The 20,037-nt window shown below is 43.2% G+C and overlaps 1 protein-coding gene across 1 annotated transcript in view; it reads right to left on the bottom strand.

Moving 5' to 3' along the window:
• Positions 1-19,330, bottom strand: part of MCM3 (minichromosome maintenance complex component 3) — a 20,653-nt gene extending 1,323 nt beyond the window's left edge. The window contains exons 1-16 of the mRNA XM_008052580.2: positions 19,052-19,330; positions 17,798-17,910; positions 17,204-17,412; positions 16,306-16,436; positions 13,371-13,609; positions 12,757-12,865; positions 11,874-12,027; positions 11,404-11,535; positions 10,600-10,808; positions 8,124-8,298; positions 7,584-7,710; positions 6,059-6,209; positions 3,285-3,425; positions 2,274-2,377; positions 1,705-1,790; positions 1,187-1,256 (exon numbers count right to left, since the gene is read on the bottom strand). Coding sequence (XP_008050771.1) covers positions 1,187-1,256; positions 1,705-1,790; positions 2,274-2,377; positions 3,285-3,425; positions 6,059-6,209; positions 7,584-7,710; positions 8,124-8,298; positions 10,600-10,808; positions 11,404-11,535; positions 11,874-12,027; positions 12,757-12,865; positions 13,371-13,609; positions 16,306-16,436; positions 17,204-17,412; positions 17,798-17,910; positions 19,052-19,264 — 2,363 coding nt within the window. The 5' untranslated portion in view covers positions 19,265-19,330. The remainder of the gene's footprint in view (positions 1-1,186; positions 1,257-1,704; positions 1,791-2,273; positions 2,378-3,284; positions 3,426-6,058; positions 6,210-7,583; positions 7,711-8,123; positions 8,299-10,599; positions 10,809-11,403; positions 11,536-11,873; positions 12,028-12,756; positions 12,866-13,370; positions 13,610-16,305; positions 16,437-17,203; positions 17,413-17,797; positions 17,911-19,051) is intronic.
• Between the last annotated feature and the right edge of the window lie 707 nt (positions 19,331-20,037).

Here is a 20,037-nt window from a genome sequence, read left to right as displayed (position 1 = left end):
ACTGCACTTCAGTCTGGGTGACAGAGTGAGACTCCAACTCAAAAAAAAAAAAAAAAAATTAAAAAGTTAGTCAGGCATGGTGACTCACACCTGTAATCCCAGCACTTTGGGAAGCCAAGGCAAGAAGATCACCTGAGCCCAGGAGGTCCAGGCTGCAGTGAGCTATGATTGTGCCACTGCACTCCAGCCTGGGCAACAGAGTGAGACCCCCTCCCCCACTAAAAAAACAAAAACAAAAACAAAAAACTAGAGGCCTTCTAGTGGGTGGGAAATTGGCATTCCCATATCCTATAGACTAGTCATCTGATCAGCTATAGAAGACAACTCATCCTTTGACCCAGGGAGCCCATTTCTAGACATTTATCTTACACCTGTACTTGCATGTACACAGTGATAAATTTAAATGCTTTACTGTAAACAGGGAACAACCCAAATGTCCACCATTAGAGAATTCACTAAATGAATGTTTCACACATCCATACATGGAAATCCAACAGTCATTAAAACAAGTGAGACCTATATGAGCTGATTTGGAAAGCACTTTAAGATATAAATCAATGGCTATCTCTGGGACATTTACTTTAATGCTTTCTCCCAAATATTTTTCATGTTTTTAAAATTTTCTTCAGTAAATACATTGTATTACATGTTTAAGGTATAAAAGAAAAAAGTAAACCTTAGCTATGGAGTTTCTTTAGTGCCCAGTAAACAAAATTTATAGATAAAAATATTTTCTGAAAACCTGGTTGTAAAAATTCTTCACTTCAAAAAAAAAATGGCCAAAATTTAGTGAGGAAAGATGTATCTATCCTACTGAGAAGAATCCAAGGTTACAGTAAAAACATCAATTTTGTCCTTGCTATGATTATAAAGCTGTTCTTCTTGACTCCACAAGGACATAATTCAAATTCCCACAGAGAGGGAACTGTTAATAAAGCAAATGGTAAAATTTAAACAACTGAGAATTCTGGGTAAAAGATATAAAGAAGCTCTTCATAGTTTTCTCAAAGCTTTTCAAAAAGTTTGAAATTACAATCAGAATATGAAATGTTTTACAAACACTTGGGCCTCTAGTTTTGAGTTCTTGATAACCAGCAGTTTATTTCATACCCTTTCCAAGGGAACAAATTCTTGCCTAAGTGATGTATGGAATTCTCAAAGGGGCAGGAGCAACGTCCCTACTCACCTAGATTCACTTAACTCCACCTTCTGGGATTCCTTGGTCTCCTGCGAATCTGCTGTCTTTGGAGTGTGCACTTCAGAGGGGTGATGTTGCAGAGATGGAGAAGACAACAAGGTGAAACCACAAGCACAACCCCCAGAAATGGTGTCTTCTCTACTGTCCACCCCTCAGTGAGCACACTGAGCACTCCTATTTCCCAGGGTTCTTATGGGACCCAGCAGAACAATGAGGATAAAGTGAAATCCCCATCGAACAATAAAAGAATTGAGCCAGGCAAGAGACTCTCAGCATGTATATTATCTAGGATGCTTATACCTTCATCAAGGAGGGAGTCAACAATGAACAGAGCTTTTTCCAAAGCTTTACTATAGGTTTCCCCGAGGTTCTCTTGGGACAAACCTCCTGCACACAGGACCCCAAGCAAGGAGCCAAACGGGAGCCCACAAGAAAATAAAGTACTCAGAGCAACAGAAAAAAACTCAGGAGTCAGAGAATCAGTGGGAAGGAAGAGGCTCATTCACCTTGAGGCATCTCCTCCTCTGTGTCACTGAAGTCATAGGGGTCATATGGATCCCCGTCCTTGGCATCTGACTGGCGGGTCTTCCTCCTAAAACATCCACAGCAGTTAAGAATGAGAAAGGCAAGGGAGTCCATCCTGTGCCTCTGACCATGGAGAAAAGGAAATGGAACCATCCACAATCAAAGCTAAACACTAGCTTAGGCCTATACAGATTGCCACTTTTCCTAAATGATTCCAAGTCCCCTGACTAGGACACAAACAGGCTCTGCTCTTTTTCCATATTGTTCACCCTTATAAATTCAATTACAGGCATGAGGGGAAAAATAAGCTCAACAATTTTGAGCTGTTCAAGCACCTAAGTGAGTGAGCTACTGTTCCTGCTAATCAGCAGTTCCTTAGCAGAAAAGGGCCCAAGAGCATCACACCACACGAGAGGGTACTCCTCTCTCCTGTGCCCACCCTCACATCCTGCAGGTCTACATGCCCTGCCCTGAAGATCCCGACGTCATAGCTGGCATGAGTTCCCTCCCCAGTTCCACCCTTTGAATCTCACTTTCTTTGCTCACCTACCTCTTCCTCTTCTGCTTGTGTTCCTCCTGGCTTTTCTCCTCTTCATCTTCTGTCTCTGATTCGTCTTCATTTCTCTTCTTACGTTTCTTCTCCTTCTCTAAAACCTAGGATCAAGGCAAGTATGGGTGGTTGGAAAGGTCAATGACACTGGGGAACTATGTAAAGAACTCTGAGTAAGAATCTCTTCTTCACTACCAGCAGAAATAACTACCAGGATTCCAATGGCATGCCTAGCCTCTCTCATTCCCAAGTCCCAGGACCGGGGGCAGAGACTATACCCATCTTTAGAAAATATTGAGAGGTATGTTCAATGTCTTGCACACAGTAGGTACTCAAATGTTTACTGAATAAACAAATATAGAAATAGTGTCCAGCCCATAATGGTTAATTGAAAAATGGCCCCAAATGGTTAAATGACAATTTGTTTATAAATCAGGTGTTTAAGTGAAATTTAAGACAACCCCCAACTTAACAAAGAGAAAAAGCCAGGAAAAGCTTATTGGACCCACAACTAAATCCTTAAAGGCTAAAAATCACCAGTTTGGGGAGAGGCAGTCACCCAGACTTATAAAGGCTTGGCATTCAAAATGACAGAGACTCAAGTCAGAGACAGCATGTTCAAAAAAGCTTCTGAGGTGCCAGTGGGACACCTAAAGAGACTGCCAAGGGGAGGGACAGAGGAAAGAGGAAGGTGAGCAAGGCAACACCACTGGAAACATCTACTTTTCTATGACACAAAGGAAGTAGGGGAAGACAGAAGCAAAGCAGGTAACTGAATTCACAGCAGCACATCAATTAAACCAGACTCTCTAGGAGCCCTGGCTTCAGTTCTAAAGCTCTCATTCTCAGGTGCAGCTAGGACTGAGAAGCATGCAAGTTCCACAGGAAGGAGCAAAGCAGACTGAATGCTGGCAGACAAGTACTGTCTTCTGTCAACAATCCCTGTCAACCACCAAAGGCTGGGAGACCTGTGTATCTATGGTTTATGCACAAGAGCCTCTGAATCCTCACCTTCTTGAAGTAAGCGTACTGAACCAACTCCACAGCCTCTTCTGCATCCTGCAGGTCCACAGTCTTGCTCATGCGGGCCTTCGCGTGGGCTGTGGCCAGTCGAATCAGAGTTTCTAGGGTCCGGGCTGTAACTGGAGATGTCTGGGGATGAAATCAAGAGAGGTTACTTACCCAGAATCCTTTAGGCACACCCATCACTCCTATTGCATAGAAAGGAAAATAACCACACTACCAGAAAAGCTGCAGAGCCCAGGCAACATAGTGAGACCTTGTCTCTACCAAAACAAATAGCCAGGTATAGTGGCGCATGCCTGTAATTCCAGCTACTTGGAAGGCTGAAGCAGAAGGATCACCTGAGCCCAGGAGGTCGAGGCTACAGTGAACTGTGATCATTCTACTGCACTCCAGACTGGGCAACAGAGTGAGACACCAACTCAAAAAATAAATAAATACAAAGAGCTTCAAGAAATTTTTCCAAAGTCACACTATGGAAGGGATATAAAAGAGGCAGTAACCTGAGAACAAATTGTTTAAATTGAGTAAATGCACTTAAGTCCAGAGAAAGAGAACTCTGACTTGTTCCTAACAAGTGGTTCTCACAGCAGTGGGAACCTTTTCAAAATGCTATTGTCTGGGTAGCACTCTTGGCCTAATGAAATAGAATGCCTTCCGAAAAAATAAATCACAATCTCAGTATTTAGAATAAGGCATGTGTATTTTTTAAGCTTCAGATGATTTTGATGTGCCCTGGCATTATCCAACTTTCTCATTCTATGGAGAAGGAAAGGAACCTAACCTGATCGGCAAAAGGATCTGTGCAAGGTCCAAAAGCTCACTATATCACTGAGACCAGACACAGGCTACTTCTTTTCTTTCTTTTCTTTCACCCCAAGTTGGGCTCTCACTCTGTCACCCAAGCTGGAATGCAGTGGCACCATCACAACTTACCGCAGCCTTGGCCTCCCGGGTTCAGGTAATCCTTCTGAGCCTCCCAGGTAGTTGGGAGTACATGCTTACACAGTTGCACTTGGTTAACTTGTTTATTTTTTGTGGAGACAAGGTCTCACTATATTGCCCAGGCTAGTCTCAAACTCCTGGACCTAAGTAATCCTCCCCTTCAGTCTCCTAAAGTGCTGGTATTACAGGCTTGTCCATGCCCAGTGGGTGCCAATTCTTTCTAGCACACCTTACCAGTCTCCCATTAGATGATCTGTCTTTGATATATCCCAGTCACTTCTAGTTTCAAGTTTTCTAAATTACCATTTATATCCAAACCAGAATCCAAAAACAAATCTTTTCACGTTTAAATTCATTTATCAGATCTTGTAATAATTTAGAAAGCTGCTTGAGTTTGGAGGTTATACAACCCATTGCAAGTTCCAATTCTTGAATCACATAAAAAGCTGGTGAAATCCAAGCCTGCACTGGCAGATCTACAGAATGCAAATCAAGGTATTCACAAACCCCAAATAAAAACCACAACCAAAATGGTGTATGATGCTCAGTTCTAAGTTCAGTGGGAGGGCCTTTGACACAATGCAACAAGTTCCCATATAGAGAAAAACAGTTAAAAAGAAACAAAGCTACTTAATATGAAGAAGACTAGTGATACATAACCTCCAGAAAAAATTAAGACCCCATGAGTAGAAGTTGTGGGAAAACAGGTTTAAGCTTAATAAGTGGAGCATTCTTTATTTTTTTAGACAGGTTATGCTCTGTCGCCCAGGCTGGAATGCAATGGTACAATCCTAAGTTACCGCAGCCTGCAACTCCTGGACTCAAGTGATCCTCCTACCTTAGCCTCCCAAATAGCTGGGACTACAGGCACATGTCCCTGTGCACAGCTAATTTTTAAAATTTTTTTTATAGAGACAGGGTCTCACTATGTTGCCCAAGCTGGCCTCAAGTGATCTTCCCATTTCAGTCTTCCTAAGTACAAGAATTACAAACATGAGACACCGTGTCTGCCAGAATATCCTAAATTTCAATATAGTAATGTTCTAAGCATGCTGTCACCAGAGGTGCCAAGAAATCCTAGTAGGAATTCCAGAAGACAGAATGGGTGTGAGACTGGAGTAAATGATCTGGGATTATGACCACATACAAGAGTTTATGTCTATGTCACACAATAAAGGTGTGGGACTTGGGTTTCTGCTGTGAAATCCTATATGAACTACAAGACCTCTAAAAGATTTAGCCATACTAGGTTACTAGAAATTGCTCTGGATAACAATCAGTTACCCAACTGCTAGTCACCTGTCAAAGTCCAGACCAAATATCATCCTCTCTGGGAATCCTTCCATGACATTCATACTCTTTCAAAAAAGTCTAAAAGAAAAATTAAGTTTCTTCATCTATACTCAAATAGTCTTTCACATTCACCCATTTGTAAGTACCAGGGGGGTACATATTTATAAATATGTATACATGATCTTCCCATCTAACTTTTTGGTTCACCCTCCTTCCAGATTTGAGCTCTTCGAGGACAGCTCTTATGAATTTTATACCGCATGTAAGAATAGAGACTAGGTCAGTTCCCAGAAGTCACATGTACGTTTGCTGAATGAATCATAACTTCTGGGGGCCAATGTCATTTGAACTAATGAGATATCATGTTACCTCTGGAGTCCTTATTTCACTTTCCTTTTAAAAGGAAATGATTAACAGTAAGCCCTTCAGACCAGGAAGGAATCACAAAGTTAAAACATTTTCAGAGCTCCCAGATAGCAGGACTCCAGCCACAGCCCCAAGTCCATACTCCCCCCAACACTCACCCTTGCAGTGTCTGAGCTCATGCTATCCTGGCTGCGCAGGCGTGAGTACTCCTCTGCAATGTAGGCAGCTGACTCCTGTGTCAGGACAGGCTTGATGATTTTGGCCACATGAATGTACTTCTTCATGAACGCGGCACTCACCATCTTCTCCCTGGAGTCATACATAGTGAATTCCATTTAACTGCCACTCCTTATTCCCTGCCTAGGTTAGTAGCTTTGCCTCAGAAAGGTCAAGGTCAAATGGAGAATAGACAGGGCCTAGAATCTGTTATAATAACTCATTTATATGGAACATTTACAAGAACCTTTTCACAGATTTTTATTTCATTATTTGAGGTATTGTTTGGGAGTTAGGTAGTTTAGGTAGGAAATTTAGGTATTATTTGCCCTATTGTATAGATGAGACAAGACGCATAGCTATTGTATTCTACACGTTGTATAGGTGGCTCAGAGAAGTTAAAGCAGACTCAAATTCAGTTTTCTGACTCTAAACTCTGCACTCTTAAGCCAATAGCTTTGAAGATTATGCTATGCTTCTTACCGCATCATGGGCAAAGGTGTAGAACCCTACTAGACCGAGCATCTAATGACAGGTCTCCTTCACCCGAATCTACCTGCCACGTCTCCAGAGCTTGCTGTCTACCAACCCTTCACCACAAATGGCTACATGACATATACAATCTCTCAAGTATAAGGAAGATATCACATATCCACCACCAGTTAGACATGTCTCAAGACCTTCCATTCTAAAAGATCTGAACTTGTGCTGAATCACCCAAAAGCATACAAGGCAACTGGCCAGGGTAAAAGTATATCTGGAGACCCAGAAAGGAGGAAAATCAGTCCACACAGTTATGACTCATGGCCTAAGAACATAATATTAACTAATAAGCTAAAAACATAATGTTATTAACTAATAAGCTCAGTTATATACATGGGGGGACATCCAAAAAAACTCGGAATTTATTTATAAAAATTTGTATATTCACTCCTACAAGTTTAACTTCAGTCACCTTCAAAGTACTCTCCATTTGATGCAATATACCTATTGAGATGCTTTTTCCACTGCTCAAAATGGTTTCTGAACACATCCATTTTTATGCTTTCTAGTGCTTTGGCCATTTTTTATTTTACCTCTTCCTTTTCCTCTTCCACATTGGCAAAATGTTTCCCTTTGAGGACTTCTTTCACCCAGGGAAACAAAAAAAGTTGCCCTGGGTGAGATTATGTGAATAGGGAGGGTTCAGCATAGGGTTATGCCATTTTTGGTCAAAACTGTTGACTACTCAGTGCATTATGGGCAAGTGCATTGTCATGGTGGAAAAACCAGTCACCTATTTGCCACAACTTGGGACGTTTCTTGTACGACACAGCCTTTCACAACAATGCCGGCTAGTATACTAATGCCAATGGGTTTCTAGAACACTTACCTAGTGGGGAAGCCTGTAATAAAAAGGGCCTGCCTGCCAAAAGATAATTCTGGTTTCTTGTGTCCCTCCCAAATGACAGGTATGAGGATGCTCACTTTTTCTTTCTGGTCCCATGCAGAAGGTTGTCATGCTTCTCATAAATCTGGAGGTCCTGCTGGTCCTCCTGGGTAAAGTTGGGATCATCTGTAGCCAGGATATCCACAGTACTACCCAAAGGCATAGCTGGTATATCCAAATTGGGAGAAAAGAGAGTAATGAAGAGTTTAACCCAGGGAAAACTGCTTCTTCTATAGCAAGTTACAGGTGATTTCAGAAAAGGAAGAGGTCAAGATTCACAAAGAAAGGACCCGCCCCCCCCCCCCCCAAAAAAATCAGACACTTGAAACCACAAATACATGGTAGAACTGTCTGGCCCAAAGGAAATGCTCTAAGTTATTCCCAGACCCAGAAATAGGCAAAAGATACATGTTAGGATAATCTCCAGTGAGCAAGGAGGACAGGTAGCTGGGCAGCTGAGGGCATCATCAACATAAACCAGACACTGCAATGCCCACCACCACCTGGGCTAGACCTGAGATAACACCATCAGTTCAGGCTCCCTTTCACTAGTCCCTTTAGCTCTCCCATGGCCTCACCATCGCCATCCTGTTCTCCAGGTGCTCTGTAACGATGCATTCTAAGGACATGGTCTGAGATCTCCCGATCCTGCTCAGGATCCATCTGGTCCAGCATAATGAAGAGCAAGTCAAACCGGGACAGCAGCGAGTCTTGTAGCCCAATGTTCTCCATTGGGTTCTTGTACTGATCATACTGGGGAATGCAAGAAAAAAGGCAGTGGACAAGACATTAACAGAAGAAAGGACAAGAAGGCTGGATCCATTCTGGGTGGGAATGGAAGGTTTGACCTTAAAGAACGAAACAGACAAGAAGCAGTGAAACAGTATTTTAAAGTTATTAAGACACAAATCATCTCTTCTACCTGCAACCTTTCTCCAAATAAAACTCAGGCGATAGGAGCTAACTCAAGCCCCACTTCCTAGTATAAGAACCTCTAACAGCCTGAGTGGGTCTCAAAACTAGTCCCTCCTTCCCAAGCTTGATTCTGCTCCTCTTCCCAAGGTAGGATCAACTCTAAATGATGGTCTCTCTCTCCTGCATAAAGACAAGGTGCCGGTTAGGATAAAAGCACTTGGAACTTTGGAGCCCCTTACTCAGAAGGTAATAAGTAAATTCTCAACTGAAATGATCAATGCTCTATAAATCATGATGTCTTAGGAATCAAGGGAGTTTTTCCTTGGGAATCAAGAATGCCTGCACTCTCATCTTTCAATGCTGAGCTGACTGGGATGACACCTACCCACCCACATACACTTTTCAGGAAGACAGCACAACAACCTTGTAGGTAATAATGATTTTTGACCATGTTCACATTTCAGTCCTGTCACTTTCTTAATCACTTTTCAGAATGATACAAACATACATTATCATTAATTTTAAAACCTACGGTTTTCAACCAAGGCTACACATTAAAACCAACCTGTGGAGCCTTTCTAAACTATTGCTACAAAGAGCCCCAAGTCAGAGATCTGAATTCAGAAACTCTGGGCTTGGGGCCATGCTTCTGTTCATTTAAAAAAACATCCATACACTGGTACACACCCCCAAAGCACAGCATGGGCTCTGGGTTCAGCTCCTGGCTCTGCCGTTTTCTAGTCTGTGGCTCTTAAGAAAGTTACATAACCTTTTGTACCTCCATTTTCTCATCTGTAACATAAGAACTCAGCCAGGCTCAGTGGCTCAGCCTGTAATCCCGCGACTGCCTGAGCCCGCGGGTTCAAGACCCACCTGGGCAACTTGATGAGAGCTCATCTCTACAATAAATCAAAAAATTCGCCAGGTGTGGTAGCTGCCAGCGTGCCTGTAGTTCCAGCTACTTAGAAGTTTGAGACAGAAGCCCAGCAGGTCGAGGCTGCGTTGGCCAGGAGCGGCCACTGCACTCCAGTCTAGGCGACAGAGTGAGATTCCAACTCAAAAAATAATAATAATAAAATAAAATAAAATAAGAACCCATCTACTCATGTGGTGAGGTAGTTACTGAGAGAACTGAGGTGATGGATATAAAGCACCTATAAGCCTTAGTTAAGGAAAGTATGATACAATCTTTAAAGAGGGCAATTTTGTAATCTCTACCAAAATAAAAACACACATAACTCTTAATCTAGTAATTCCATTAGTAGATACTTACGCTATAGATACAGTCCCAAATGTGTAACAAAATACACACGAAGGGATGTTTATTGAAGCTTCATTCATAATAGGGAAGAAAAAGGGAAACCACTAAATGTCAGTCAAATGGAGACTAGTTAAATAAATCCATACAATGGAATACTAGAAAGCTATTTTTAAAAAGGCAAAATTCAGCAAATCCCAAGCAGAAATAAGCATAAAATATTACACCTAGGCACACCATGGTCATGCTAAAAACAAGGATAAAGAGATAATTTTTGGCTGGGCGCCATGGCTTACTCCTTTGGGAGACCAAAGCAGGAGGATTGCTCAAGCCCAGGAGTTTAAGACAACCTGAGCAACAGAGCAAGACCTTGTTTCTACAAAAAAATGAAAAAAATTAGGTGAGCATAGTAGCATGCGTCTGTAGTCCCAGCTACTCAGGAGGCTAAGGCAAAAGAATCGCCTAAGCCCAGGAGGTCGAGGCTGCAGTGATCCATGATGGTGTCACTGTATTCCAGCCTGGACAAAAGAATGAGACCCCGACTCAAAAAAAAAAAAAAAAGAGAGAGAGATAATTCTTAACAAGGTGATACTGTACTTGCTGATAAATGCTTACATTTTTGTTTCCTGAAACATTCCAAAGCTGTTATCTCCTGGGAAAAGGACAGGAGCAGAAAGAAAGTCTACTATCTGTTTGGTTTAGAAATTCTCCTGCCAGTGAGGAACGACTGCTCTACACCAAGGACAGCAATAAGATGATAAGCGTACTTTCATCTTTGGCTTGTTGTTCTTCTGGGTCACCTAGAATAAACATCTCAGTCCAGTCATTCAGCAAAACCAGATGAAGATGAGAACATCCGTTAAAGGCCTGATTCCACTCACCCTGCCATAAACGGGGTTAGCAGCTGCCAACACACTGCAGCGGGCATTCAGTCGAGCATGGATGCCAGCCTTGGCGATAGTCACTCGACCCTGCTCCATCACCTCGTGGATGGCTGTGCGATCCATATCAGACATCTTGTCAAATTCATCAATGCAAACCACACCTCGGTCAGCCAGAACCATGGCCCCCGCTTCCAGACGGCGCTCCCCTGGGAAGTGAGGAGACACAAATATGTGCTACAGTAGGCGTTACAGAAGATAGAGGAGAGGGATTTTGATCTTCTTCCCAGGAACCTCTTACTGTAGCACATTAGAATGCAGTAAAGAGGTGTCAGTGTCAAGAAACTTGGAGGAAACCTTACTGGGTCACCTTTTCAGCTCAAACCTGAACAATATCCTGTACCACTTTGACCCCTAAGCAGCTAGCTTCTCATAAACTTCTTTACAGATTCTCTATTCATCCTCACCTTCAAGTGACAGCCCAACTAGACCCCTGCTATCTTTTCACCAGTCTTCAAATCCCTTACTCCAGTTCAAAGTAATACAATCTTCATCTGCATTTCCCTTCCAATGTGCTAAGTTTTCTCCTTTGAAATTCTTTCAAGTCACCTAGCAAACATTCGTATAAATTCAAGGACACCCAAAGACTTAAATAATACACCCACTAGTGCCAAATGCTCAGTCCTCTACAATCTGGATCCAACTAACTTCTACTGTATCTTAAGAACACAAGCCAATGCCTAGAGTAAGCTAAAAGATCTATGCTCAATCACACTGCTGGGCTTTTGCCAAGGACACCTTTACCTGTTTCCTGGTCGGTGGTGACAGCAGCCGTCAGACCCACTCCAGAGGAGCCCCGACCAGTGGTGGGGATAGCTCGGGGTGCAGTGCAAAGCACATACCGCAGCAGCTGAGACTTGGCAACTGACGGGTCACCTGTAGGATGGGATGGTGATGATTCTAGGGAACTCCCCACACCCCCAAGCAAGCTCTACTCTTCTAGCACAGTTCTTGGCTCAACAGAGATAGATAATAATTGGTTGTCAATAATATTTCCTTCACTTTTCCCTTTACCATTCATGGAAGAATACATTTTAAACATTATATGAATAATTTAGGAATTTCCATTTTATTTAGCCTTTTGTCCTTTAATGAAACTGCAATACTGCCAGATACTGCCAGAAACAGAATACCCAATCTTACATATTACAGGTCCCACAACCACACACCATAAGGTCAGAATAAGAGTCTAAAGCAAATCCCCACTGCCATACCTATTAGAAGAATATTGATGTCTCCACGGATGTGGCTGCCATTCTCTAGTTCTCGTTCCACTCCTCCCAAGAGCAAGCAGAGGATTGCTTTCTTGACATAGTCATGTCCATGGATACTAGGGGCCAATGACTTGGCCAGCTGGTCAAAGATATCCTACAGGAGAAATAACCAACGAAGAGAAAAGCTAGTAAGATTCAATGGAGTTTCACAGAGCTTCGCTTTGTATTTTGTGCTATAGAAAATGCTTGAAGAAATATAGAAATATAGCCATTGTTCCTAATTGTGAAACACTCTAAGGCAAATCACACTGTCAGGCCATTATCAGAGTAGGCACAAAGGCAGCCTGGATTCCAAAACTTGTTTAGAGGTTTAATTAATCTTTAGAGAAAAAAAGAGTATCCTCAGGTTCAAAGCATTTTAGGTTTAATTTTAGGTTTTAGTATGTGTTTCAGCAGGAACCTTCATCACACATTCATACATGGAGCTCAACTCTAAATGTGGACATTCTGTCTTTCGAAAGAATAACAGAAAAAACAAACTGGACAATGAAAACAAAATTAACCTTTTAGGTTTAAGTAATGTGTCACTAATGTCTTCAGTAATAAACAAATGTATCAGTATACTGATAATTTAACTCCTATCCTAGTATTTGTATTCGGCTCACTGAGCAGCCCAGCAGGTATCACAACAGAATTATAATTAAACAAACAGCAAAACACCCTATCATTTGTTGATTGGGACAAACCTGGAAGAAACTAGCACCAAGTGCCTTAGAGAAAAAAACCCTGACCCTTCCTGTTGATCCAGCAAAGATCGCAACACACCAAAATATAACTCCTGCAAATCCAATTCCACCCTCAAATCTCTAAAAGATGCCCAGACCTTGGAACGGGTTTTGCTGAACTTCTTGATCTTTGCTATATCCTCAGCGGAGAATGAAGGCTGAGCGTCCTTGCTCATCTGCTTCACGTTACAGGCAATCAGGACAGTCCTGTGTCAGGAGAATAAGAGGTCACCTATTCCATTCATTTCTTAACATCAACAGCTAGTCCAGCAGCAGTAAGTCTTTCTAGGTTACAAGACTAAACCAGCAAACTGAAGTGGGTAGCAGTTCTGAATTAAACAAATTCTCTCTGTCCACGACCCAAATATGCTGATCATGTCCCGCCTCTGGAATTTATTCACTTCCTGCTGACCCACAGAGTTTCAGAGAGAAGTATGTACAGAAAAAGGATAAGAAAAGGTGAGAAACTCCCATATAAGCCATGAAGCTGTAATCATGTCACTAATAACTCCCTCTTTGGGCATGAGATGATAAGTGTTACCAGTTTCATCTAAGAGAAAAAGGGTACTGGAGGTATTCTATCCACTTCCAGGCAGGGAGAGTACTCCACCTATCAGATATAACTCTGGAGTATGGCAAATTGGAGAAAGGAGGCTACCAGAAATAAAAAGCTACCAACAGCATGCCAAACACTTTATGGGAGTCACTTTACCTGAAGGTCCCTGAGGTGTAGCCTCCCTTCTTTCCAGGAAGGCAACGGTAGGTCCCCACTACCTGGACTCGGTCACCAGGCTTCGCTTTGTCCACCAAGTCATCATCAAGAATGACATCCACAGAGCGGGGAAGCTGGCCAGCAGGAGCCTTCTCTGGCATCTCCTGGATGGTGATGGTCTGGTGGTCCTTATAGACAGAAAGGCCATATTCTGTCTCAAGGGGATTGTTCTCCTCATCCTGAAAAAAGGCACACAGAACAGGAGTTATCTCAGTCTTGTCTTTAAAATGACACTCTCACTCATCGTGGGAAACGAATAAGATGATTTCAAGAAATGTAAGGATCCAGGAACAAAAAAAGCCAAGTATCTTCTCCAGCTTTTTCCATCACCATCTCTGTTCTAATAACAAAACCTCTAATGGAAGGGGCAGCCCAGAGTCTGAAGGGGCATGGCTACATTAACATTGAAATTAAGATTCTTATTTTCCCTATTAGAGCTAAATATATGCTTACGCTCTGAAGCAATCTGCCTATTCCTAGGTAATACCCAACAGAAACTTACGCAAAGCCATGCCTGTAAGGCTCACAGCAACACTATTCCTAATAGTCAAAAATTAGAAAGCATCTAAATACCACCAATAGTATAATGGTTAAATAAATGTGGCATATTAACACAGATGAATACTAAGTAGCAATAAAAATGTATAAAGCACACCTATATACAATACAGGTTAATTGCATAAATACTATGTTGAGCAAAGAAGCCCAATACAAAGGAGTATTTAAATTAAATAGAAAAAGCCAGGCTCGGTGGCTCAGCCTGTAATCCTGCGCCTTTGGGAGGCTGAGGTGAGTGGATTGCCTGAGCATGCGGGTTCGAGACCCACCTAGGCAACTTGGCAAGATCTCATCTCTACAATAAATCAAAAAATCAGCCAGGCGTGGTAGCGTGCGCCTGTAGTTCCAGTTACTTGGAAGGCTGAGGCAGAAGGTCAAGGCTGCGGTGGCCGGGAGCAGCCACTGCACTCCAGTCTGAGTGACAGAGTGAGACTCCAACTCAAAAAAAAAAAAATTAAATAGAAAAACAAGCAAAATAATATATGCTGTTAGTCATCAGAATAGTGGTTACCCCTGAATAACATGAGTCCTCAAGAAGGACTTCCTAATACGGTCTTGTTTCTTGGCTTGAACGCTGATTATACTATATTCACTTTGTAAAAATTCATCAAGTTATACACTTAAGTGAGCATTGCTATATGTATATTAAACTTCAATAAAAACAAGTCTAAAGTTTTACTTCTTAGATATCTGAATTTCCTAAAAACACAAAAGCTATCACTTACTGAGTGCCGGCTATGTGCCAGGCACTGGGCTATTATTTTATGAAATTATCTCATGAAATTATCACAATGCCTTTGCAAAACAAAGTATCTTTTACACTTTATGGACAAGGAAACTGAAACTAGGAGAGATTAAATAAGTCCCCAAGGTCGCAAAGCAAATAGAGTACAGACTTGACTAACGGTATAACCTCAAAGCCTATGTGCTTAAGCTCTACACCAGACATCTTCCACAAGGCCAGGTCCCATTCATTTCACTTTCTAAGCAAAGAAGTTGGGCCACAGTAATCAGCAAAAGAGTACTCCCTGGGTACTTCTGAAGAAGAAATTTCAGAAAGTAGAGACCTTAATAAAGATGACTTAGAAAATACAACTGGCCTAAACAAAAGAGACATGGGTCCTAGTCCTTAAGGCCATCATGAATAGGACCATAAGCAAATCATTTAACCTCTGAACCTCAGTACTTCACGTGGACTCAATGATTCTATACTATGTTTTAGTCATAATTCTAAGATGTTCATTCTCATTTTAGCTGTTTATGTTTGTTTTTTCCATCAGTCTTTAGACTGATGACAAGGACTGTGTCTTATTTACATATCTGTGTCCTCCAGAATGCCTAACGATGCCTTGGATACAGTTGCTCTCAATTAAAATTTGAAGGGGGAGGAAAGGTACTCTTTGATAGAATGAGTTCAGACACCAAGTAATCCATATTATTGATCTTTTGTCTTATCAAAAAGCCTTGCACTGTCCTCAATCCAGAGCAATCTAAACACTAAGAATAAAAAAAGCACTTTCTTATGCCAGCCTGCTCTCAAATACATGATGAAATTGCAAAGATTACATTCTACATCACTTTTTCAAGCAGATTACATTTACTGAAGTACTCAGGGAGTACTCTGCTGCTGATTACTGTGGCCCAGCTTTTAAAAATGTGAATTGCCAGGCTCGGTGGCTTAGCCTATAATCCCAGCACTTTGGGAGGCTGAGGGGAGAGGACTGCCTGAGCCCGTGGGTTCGAGACGCACCCGGGCAACTTGGCAAGAACTAGTCTCTACAATAAATCAAAAATAAAAACTAGCCAGGCATGGGTAGCACGTGCCTGTAGTTCCAGCTACTTGGAAGGCTGAGGCAGAAGGATCGCAGGAGCCCAGTAGGCTGAGTTTGCGGTGGCCAGGAGCATGCCACTGCCCTCCAGCCTGGATGACAGACTCCAACTCAAAAAAATAAAAAATGAGAATTGTGAAGCCAGGTACTATAGTACGCACCTAGCTAGTAGAGAGACTGAGGTAGGAGAATCAATTCAGCCCAGGAGTTCAAGGCTGTAGAGCCCCCTGATCACACCTGTGAACAGCCACCGCATACCAGTCTGGGTAACATAGTGAGACCTCATCTTTATCAATAAATAAATAAAATGTGGATTGTGGACTTTCCACAGTAAAACTCTAGCCAGCAATCAATCTTGTTGTCAGATTAGTCCTTACTTTTCAATCTCTCTACTTACAAAAAACTTCAGCTATTACACAATACCTTACATTAAAACCGTATCTTTGACTCCAATGCCCAAGAAGGCCCAATCAATTCATCCCCTTCACCTTGGTGGGGTAGACAGAGCTGGATGGAAAGGCCACCAGGGTAGTGAGATCAGAATAATGTCGCTCGATGGTTTTCTTGGTAGCGGGACAGTAGTGGACACTGCGGATGACTTTGGGACGAACTAGAGAGCCTAAGAATGGAAAACATGCATATAAAGTCATCTAACTAGACAGTGATAGCGGTGGGACCTAACCCATGTACGCCTATAATGACTTCAAATACTGTGTTCTTCTGACTAGGTTAAGCTATTTCAATATTATCTGTTTTTTATTCATTTTTATATTTATATACAGAACACCACCATATCCATTAAAATTATAAGTACGACTGATCCCAACTAAGAAACAGTAGTTCAGAGTTGGAACGTGGAGACTGACAGAGCCAAGACTCTGGCTTTCCATAGAATTCATCATTCTAGCCGGGCTCGGTGGCTCAGCCTGTAATCCTGAGCTTCGGGAGGCTGAGGTGAGTGGATTGCCTGAGCCCGTGGGTTCGAGATCCGCCTGGGCAACTTGGCGAGACCTCATCTCTACAATAAATCAAAATGAGCCAGGCATGGTAGCACACGCCTGTAGTTACTACTTGGAAGGCTGAGCTACTTGGAAGGCTGAGGCGGAAGGATCGCCGGAGCCCAGCAGGTCGAGGCTGCGGTGGCCAGGAGCGGCCACTGCACTCCAGTCTGGGTGACAGTGAGACTCCAACTCAAAAGAAAAAAGAATTCATCATTCTGCTAACACAAGTGGTCATTCAAGGTACCCCTATCATTATGCACACCCCGAGTTCCTCTGAATTCTACCACATAATTTAAATGCTCTACCTCTCTGAAGCCACAAGCTACCTAATCTCCCTAAGTCTATCCTACCACCATTTCCTTAGTGCCCTCTTTAACCCACTCACATTTAGTGACAATGCCCTCCACACAGACCACACAGCTGAGGAAGCAGGAGGTCAGAGTTCGGGGGGAGACGTGCTTGGAGCCAAAGCTGCCTTCCAATCCTATGTAGAACTCCTCATACTGCTTGGCATAGGTAGCATCAATGGAGGCCACAAAATCCTTCAAAGCACGCTGGAAAGCAACCAGCTCCTCAAAGGCATTGTTCAGGAGACTGTATGTGGGCAAAAGGAAGACTCATTAGGCATCCAGAGCAGAACTAAAAAAACGCAGACCCTCAAAACATAAGTAGACATTCTTAGATCATTAAGGGCAAGGAGTGAAAATCCAGTTCCTACATCAACTTTAATCCAACTCATCAGAAATTTAAAATCATAAACATATTCAGCTAAATACTGGGAGAAGGGGCACTTGAGAGAATAATGCCCACCAACTTTTGGAAAGAAAAACACACTGGTGCAGGTGAGCCATGATGGCTTTCTAGGTCAATCCCATTTCATCCAGATCCTCTTATGGAAAGACTGTTCCAATCCAGGCAGGAGGGAGTGGAGTTATTCCTGCTCAGACCCAGATATGCCTGGGAAATGCTTGTCACTCACCGGTTTGCCCTCTTCTCATTTTTCCTGCGCAGGTCATTCACATTGATAATCAGCCGATATTGGTTGTCACTGATCAGCTCCCGAACTTTGCTCTGATAAACTCCCTGGTCTTCCTGCAAAACAGTCATCAATAGCCACAAACTTAAAATGTTTCTAAACAGAAGCAGTTGTCACAGCAAGATAAATAAGCCAATCTCTGCAGCACATTTGCCCAGGTATGGGTTCATCAATTTCCCCCTTTCATTCACTATCCTCATACTCCAAATATACCCTAGGCGGAGACTTAAGAATTATAACTTTCTCAAGGTCCATTCTACTATTCTCACTATCACGAACAGCTCTACTGTATGCTGTCATTTCTCAACTTTTAGTGGGGAATTAAAATGGGCTCATAAGAAGTCTAAAAGGACTAAGTAAAAACCTCGTTTAAATGTAAACATAAAAAGGTAACAATGTGAATGAGTACGTTAATTTGCTTGACTGTAGTAATCATTCCACCGTGTACATCAAAACATGTTGTACACCTTAAAAATGTTGCACATGTTGTACACGCGAAAAATGCAAATTAAGCACTCTTAAGAAACTGCATTAAAATGGCTTTACACTTAAAAATAATGTACAGTGTACATTATTAAAATATATTTTCCCCAATCATCTGTGCAATAGAGAAAGGGTTCTCATATGCGGACCTAAAGAGGGGAGGAAGCTTTAGCTATTCGTTTACATCATCAACCCTTCACGATGCTTTTATCAACATTCTATTTTAAGTCTTGGGTGGCACACAGAACACTTAGTATGTGCATCTCATTTGGTACCGAAAATGAATGCGGCCAAATGAGGAAGTTTCTTCCCCCTGGTGGGAAGTCAGTCACTAAAATCGCGCACACCACAACGCGGCGGGTCACTATGGCCCTACGGCGGTCCCTCCCCCCAAAATGAGAAAGAGCCAGGCGTGAAGTGGGAAGGCCGAGGTGGGATTTGCCATTTTGTTTGCGCTTGGTGGCACCTGTCGCCTTTCGCGCGACAGAGCCGCCCCTGTGCTTAGGAGAAAGTCACAGGGTCGCTCTCTAAGAGTTCACAAACCAGCGACTCCTCCACCGCGAGAAAAGTTGCGAGATGGGCGTGGGGATTCCAGTCCTGCACACAGGCGGGCGGGCCTGTCGGTCCCGGCCAGGAGCGGCGACCCGCGCGGCCTCCTCCGGCCGGTCAGCACACAGACTCCAAGTGCTACAGTGCGCCCCAGCCCTGCCTCACCTCATCGTCCAAGAAGTCTAGGTAATCTCTCTGGGCCTCCCGCAGCTCCACGTCGTCGAGCACCACGGTCCCCGCCATGCCCGCGACCTCAGAACTGCCTCCCCAAAAGTAGCGCGGAGGACCCCACGATGACTCCGCCCGGGCACGAAAGCTTCCGAACTTTTCCCGCCACCAAAGGATACCTCGAGGAAGAGGCGGGGACGCTGGGGGCATATGCACATTATGATTGGCTGACTCCTCTGACGCCAGGATAGCGAGTATCCAATCGAGAGTTTCTTCTTCTTCGGGTTTCCGCTCGGCACTTCACGGTGGCGGGAAATGTGCCATCCGGGATCCTCTGCCTCTTCTCCCCGTCCTCTTCCGCCCTCGCTGAGGGAAGAACTGACCAATAGGAACCGAGAAAAGGCTCGCGCATCCTGATCATTGGGTAGGCAGAAAGGGAGGGTGGGAGAGAGGTCAAGCGCTGCATTCTGGGAGTTGTAGTATTTTTTTAACCCCATTTCCAGATCTTTTGCAGGATTTTTTTTTCTTTCTAACTGTAGATCTCATACCTGTCGCAGAGACCAAATTCGGCCGGCGGTAGGACTTTCATTGAAAGTGAACTAAACGAGCCGGGCTCGGTGGCTCAGCCTGTAATCCCGCACCTTTGGGAGGCTGAGGTGAGTGGATTGCCTGAGCCCGGTTCGAGACCCGCCTGGGCAGCGAGACCTCATCTCTACAGAAAAAATCAAAAAATCAGCCGGGTGTGGTAGCGCATGCCTGTAATTCCGGCTACTCGGAAGGCTGAGGCGGAAGGATCGCCGGAGCCCAGCAGGTCGAGGCTGCGGTGGCCGGGAGCGGCCACTGCACTCCAGTCTGGGTGACAGAGTGAGACTCCAACTCAAAAAAAAAAAAAAAAAAAGGAAAGTGAACTAAACGTCAGAGAATGGGGGGGTTATAACGCAGGGAGATGAAAATATAAAAGCACGTTATTTTAATGGTATATC

Source organism: Carlito syrichta, unplaced genomic scaffold (genome assembly GCF_000164805.1).
Source record: "Carlito syrichta isolate Samal-C Ts95f unplaced genomic scaffold, Tarsius_syrichta-2.0.1 Scaffold282660, whole genome shotgun sequence".
Lineage (NCBI taxonomy): Eukaryota > Metazoa > Chordata > Mammalia > Primates > Tarsiidae > Carlito > Carlito syrichta.
Note: the sequence above shows the minus strand (reverse complement) of the source record. Positions and strands in the feature narration are given on the sequence as shown.